The 5,913-nt window shown below is 36.3% G+C and overlaps 1 protein-coding gene across 1 annotated transcript; it reads left to right on the top strand.

Moving 5' to 3' along the window:
- Positions 1–794: 794 nt before the first annotated feature.
- LOC127938289 (E3 ubiquitin-protein ligase rnf8-A-like) lies at positions 795–4,519 on the top strand. The gene is made up of 4 exons (XM_052534793.1): positions 795–984; positions 1,061–1,151; positions 2,607–2,794; positions 3,799–4,519. Exons 1-4 carry the CDS (start codon positions 888–890, stop codon positions 3,975–3,977), a joined length of 555 nt encoding a protein of 184 aa, XP_052390753.1. The 5' UTR covers positions 795–887; the 3' UTR covers positions 3,978–4,519.
- The last annotated feature ends 1,394 nt before the right edge of the window (positions 4,520–5,913 follow it).

The raw sequence follows: 5,913 nt of genomic DNA, 5'->3' as shown, positions 1-5,913 counted from the left end.
TGTCATTACTGTGACAAGCCCTTTCTAAAATATCCATCCAAATGAATCAATACAAAATAAAAGGATGGTTAAATGAGGGGTGGATCTCTTTTCATTGTAGATGGATGCTTAAACCATGTCCACCTCAAGTATCTAAATAGAATAGTTCTGAACTCTTTGTATTCAACACAAAATATTTTCAAGCAAGTGTTACAATTAACGTCACCTATGGCATAAGTTGTAACCTTTGCAATGTCAGTTTTGGTGTAAATGAATTCTAGGCTATGAGAACCGTATACTCTAGAAACCATGTGAGTGTTCATTTTGGTCTCAACGCAATTGACCCCATCTTCTTGACGAGAAACTTGGGTTCGGGGGAACCTGACTGCCCTTCCGGAACGTTCGCAGCTGGCTACACCATGGAAGCGTGTGTGTGTGTGTTTTTTTTTTTTTTTTTTTTTTTTTTTTTTTTTTTTTGTGGTATTGAACCAAAACCAAAATGTTCAGTGCTGCCTTTTTTTGCTCTCCCTAGATTTCAGATTTGGGTGTGGAGAGGGGAAAAAATTGTTTTTGCTCCATACCTACAAAGATTTAAAAAACACCACACGCAATACTTTTTATGTACACTATATTTGGTAGGCTCGTGTATCATGTCAGCAATTTTGAATTTCCTCTGCATTTTTGGCCATTTCGAGGCATCATCAACGAATGCTTCCCAGACTTTTAATCAGATCAACATGATATTTGGTCAGTCTCATCTAAAGGCCTTTGCACAGTGCATTTATTTATTATTATTATTATTTTTTTTTCATAGATCCATACACCTGTCAGAAATCCGAGACGGGCGACTTGAATCCAGCAGAGTTGTGGTGGTGCGCTTCATAGAGTCCGAAGCAAATGTACCCAGCATGCTGGACAAAATTAAACTGGCAATGGGTAACAGTGACACTTATGTTATTACTGATGCTCAAGGTAATGAGGTCTTGGAGTCAGAAGGCACAACTGGTAAATATGATTTTGGTTTCTCATTACCTTTCTACAATTGTGATGATCCAGACTTTAATCAGTATTGTCAATACAGGTTCGTGTTATTGGAGGCAGAATTCAAGGAAACTTCATGCTGTGGAAAGGGCTGCATTCAGGCAGTGGCAGCTGAGGAGGGCTCAAATGAGGTAATGAGATTATGAAGTGTGGTATATCGCATGCATCAAATGGTAACCTTTAGGGATGTAACAATGTCACCCTATCACAATAAAAAAAATAAAACTATGTATCATAGATTGTAGTGATCTGTATTGTGTTTGATCACACAAAATGAGTTGCCGTGAGAATCAATTTTACAGAGTTTGTCAGTACATGTAGGCCTGTTGAGAGTTCTCGAGCCACGACGCATGTGCGAAAACTGGGAACTGTAGCACTTAGGGCTATGTCAGGACGTCATCTTCTCAGTTCTCGCACAAGCGTCATTGCTCTCGTGAACTCTCTCATCAGGCCTAACCTGAAGAAAATGAATAGTTGAATAGTTATTTGGTTTTTCTTTTTGTACAAATTATTAGTTGCTTGATAACTTAAGGTTGAGCCACTGAAGTTACTTTTTACTTACTTTCTGGGCCGGCCAGTTTTAATTATATAGAAGCCTATAGAGGAGTGATCCAGTGCTCCGATTTAATAAAAAACTATCTTAATTTGTGTTTCAAAGATGAACAAAATGAGGGTGAGTATTTACTGCGTTTTCATTTTTGGTTGAAATAACACTTTACCACAGCGGTGTTACGCATGTAACGCTGCACTCATTTGCAGTCACTAAAGTTTATTTGCATTAGTTTTAAAGCCTTGCCGCATGTTATTCTGAAATGTTTACACAAAGCGTGCACCCTAAAAGACTGCCAAATAGCACTTGATTACTGGATCTCCCTTTCACATTTAATAATGCCAAATACACAAACACTGTTGGTTTGGTCTAAAGTAAATGGTTGGGATAAAATAAAACTCCATCTGATGTTTTGTGAGTCTTAAAGGGGAAGCAGTAAATGTCCTGCTGCTTGACCTTTTAAGGGATAGCTCAACTATAAAAATGAGAATTCACTCTCACATGTTCTGAATCCATATTAATATATTTATGCTGAACCAAAAAGATTTTCACAAATTTGGACCATTATATTTGACAAAGTTGCTGGTCTCCATTTACTTCCATAGTATTTTTTTTTTTTTTTTTTCTATTATGGAAGTCAATGGGAACCAGCAAATATTTGATTACGTACATTCTTCCAAATAATTTGAAAAGGGGGAAATTGGTTTTGCTGTACTGCTCAGTCCTTTGAAAAATAATAAAACCAACATGAGTTTTTTTTTTTTTTTTTTTTCTGGAGAGAAGAAAAAATTCTTGATTTTTGCCTACCCCTATCTGTATGTCCTTTGACGTAATCCCAACAACCGGAATCATTATTTACTAAATTGGGGTTAAACAATACCAACTAAATCATGAGGAATGCATTTCTTTACACTTATTACTTATGGTTTCCAACAGGTAAATACAGGTTTCATACATTTGATGAAAAATTTGACACTTAACTGTCTCATGTGTGTGTGTATATGTGATTTCATTAATAAAGTTGTTTTCCTCATAGCCGAAGACATCCGGACACCTCTGCACTGCAAGACCTGAAACAACAAGTAGAAGAATTATTGGAGGCCTCCCAGGGACTGGAGGCTGTATCCCAGCAAATCCAGAGCATTGTCTCCAGTGCAGAGAGAGCTATGACAAGAACCATTGGGACGGCCCTAAAGGAAACTTTTTCATGTTCAATTTGCACTGGTATGAAAATTGACTTGGCTCCACACACCAGCCTGTTTGTCTTTTTATATAAAGTTTTTCAGTAAATCTGCACAATGTTATAATTATCTAATAAGCATTATATGGTGGATCCTTATCACATTGGGCTTCATTTTGGCATTGATGTGGATTTTGTCTGGAAATTCTTTATTAAAATGCTTCTCTGATCTAAATCTACCCCCGACAACCTCCTAACATGTGCTTCAGTATTTGTAATTGGATCGACATATTGGGAATATTTAAACTGATCTTTTGAGTTACGTTTACAACACAATGATATGCTTAAACTGAAGTTTTCTTCCGCGTATAGATGACACCATTGTCAAAACGATCCACAAAACTACTAAAAGTGCCGTTTTCTGCTGCCAGGCCAATATTTGACGAAACCCCTTTAGACCAGTGATCTCGAACTCAATTCCTGGAATGCCATAGCTCTGCACAGTTTTGCTCCAACCCTAATCAAACACACCTGATCCAGCTAATCAAGGTCTTCAGGATTACTACAAACTTTCTTGGAGGTGAGAGTTGGAGCTAAACTGTGCGGAGCTGTGGCCCTCCAGGAATTGAGTTTGAGATCACTGCTTTAGACTGACCATAAATGTGCATGATGCCATTTTCAGTTGCATGGTTTTGTTTACACACTATGTCACAAAACTGTACATTCAAACTGGTTTTCAGGCACTCAAAAAGCTGTTGCCGTGTAACGTGAACGACACAGTTTAACAAAAAATTTAAAACTTTTGGCCATGTAAAATGTGCTCAATTGCAATCTGGTAGTGATTATCACAAATGCATGTTAATTCCAGGTGTATGGGAACCAGTGACAGAACTCCTTTACAAGATGATAATGTATGGCTGGTTTGTAAAAGGAAGGGTTTCCTAAAAAAAAACTAGCACTGTTTTCTACTTTCTAACCACGACTGAACTTGTGGTGAGCTGTTTTGGTGTCTGTTGCTAATGTTTTGCACCATTTCACTTTCTTCCAGGAATTATGGAAAACCCAGTGCTTACATCATGCTGCAGGAGCATTGTGGGGTGCAAGCTGTGCGTCAACCAATGGGAGGCAACATCTGCCCAGTGCCCTAAATGCCGCTCCGAAGAGTACCACGTGACTGAAGTTGCTGGTCTCTCCAGTGCCCTGGATGCAATTAAAAATCTTGTTTAAATTTCAATAAGTTTCAACTTGTGCAGAATCCATTTCGGTCACCAGAGGACCAGGTTGCTGTGGAGAGGCAGTGTCCTGACATTGCATCTCTTTTTGAACGGGTTTTCAATTTCCAACAAGAAGAGTTCCAAAATGCTTTAAAAAATACTAATTGATCTTGTTCGAGTTCATGCTTAAGTGTTCCTTACTGTCTTCTGAATTAAAGGATACTCCACTTTAAAATAAATTCTGTCGTCATATACTCGCCCTCATGTTTTTTTCAATCCTTTATGAACTTCTTTCTTCTGCTGAATAGAAAGGAAGATATTTAGGAGAATGTCAGTAACCAGACAGTTTCTGGTCTCATTGACTTCCATAGTAGGAAGATATATATTATATATAATAATAATATATATATTTTATTATCTATTCGGCAGAAGAAAAATTCATAAAGGGTTGAAAAAACATGAGGGTGAGTGTATATGATGACATTAAATTTATTTTAAAGTAGAGTATCCTTTACAAAGTGAACTGGATCAGGTTCCTGTGGAATAAAAAATGTTCTTGATGGCATGCACTGTTTCTAGTTTTTATTGTTTGTTTATACAGCCAGGACTGGACTTCCTGCTTTTACACACACACATATATTTTATTTTTTGCATGGTAGAATTATGTAATCTGCTTATTGCGAGCCTAAATTGGTATTTAATCATTATCAGGGTGACTTGCCACCAACTGCTGGTGTTTTTTTTAATATATATTGTAAGTAGTGTTTCATGTTGTCACTTCACATTTAATGGCCTCTTAGAATGAAATTGCCATGTAAATTCACAGTGCCTCCTCTGAGCTGCAATAGACAGTGTGTAAAGTACATCTAAATGCCAGGTCAGATGCTGTTTCTGTGCCACCTATACTGCAAAGCTGGGTGTTTGTTCATCAGTCAGCATGAAGCCTCTTACGTTGTTGATTTAAATTTCAAAACACAATTCGACATTTGCTCGCATTTTTTTCACGAAACCTCATTTTATCGAAGGGTGCTAATGAAGCTGTGGCGATATACAACACGCTTTAAGAAAAGTTTATTTCCATCACACTGTAAAGTGATCTAGAGGAAAAGCAGATGTGTTTTGCCTATTGGCATACATAGAATCATTTTTCTATGTAATAAAAAGGTATTTTTATTTATGCTATTATAATTACACCGGGTCACCAACTAATGACAGCTTGAAATCTACAGTAAATTAACACATAATTTTTGACTCTTCAACCGAGTTTAATGGTATTTAAGAAGCCCTTAACATTATGAGCTCAACATTAAATCTGTAACTTGTAGCCAACATTAAGAATAGGGTTGTGCCGGTGAGGACATTTTCCCATTGATTAGTTAACTTATGACAACACCAATGTTATTTGTTAATCTCTTCTGTAGATTTTGATCTTTTTAAGTTATGATATATTTTTAATTAAAAAACAACAGTAAAATAGTACAATAATAAAAAAAAAACGCGTATAGCCTACTATAATCAAACTAATAAGACGGGTGACATAAAATACCCATATTATAACAAATAAATAAAATATATTTGGAAATCGCCCTTTAAAACGAAGGCTCGGTTTGTGGTTCACAATTATTTTATTAAAAACAAAGACAAAGTCGCTTATATTAATATATATATATATATATATATATATATATATATATATATATATATATATATATATATATATTTTTTTTTTTTTTTTTTTTTTTTTTTTTTTTTTGATACTCGCGGGTCATTTTCAGTAAAAATGTATTTCACCATCATCGGTACCCAAGTTCTGACTGCTGACCGAACACTGGTCATTGATCCTCTCCCGCTCGGCGCTGTCTAGCGCAGCTTCACCACACAGATTTAACTCCGCACCGCTAATTAAAACGGGCTGGTGGCAGACTAATATTTAATATTTCTGATGTAAA

Source organism: Carassius gibelio, chromosome A20 (genome assembly GCF_023724105.1).
Source record: "Carassius gibelio isolate Cgi1373 ecotype wild population from Czech Republic chromosome A20, carGib1.2-hapl.c, whole genome shotgun sequence".
Taxonomy (NCBI): domain Eukaryota; kingdom Metazoa; phylum Chordata; class Actinopteri; order Cypriniformes; family Cyprinidae; genus Carassius; species Carassius gibelio.
The sequence above is the reverse complement of the archived record's forward strand: the minus strand, read 5'-3'. Positions and strand labels throughout refer to the sequence as shown.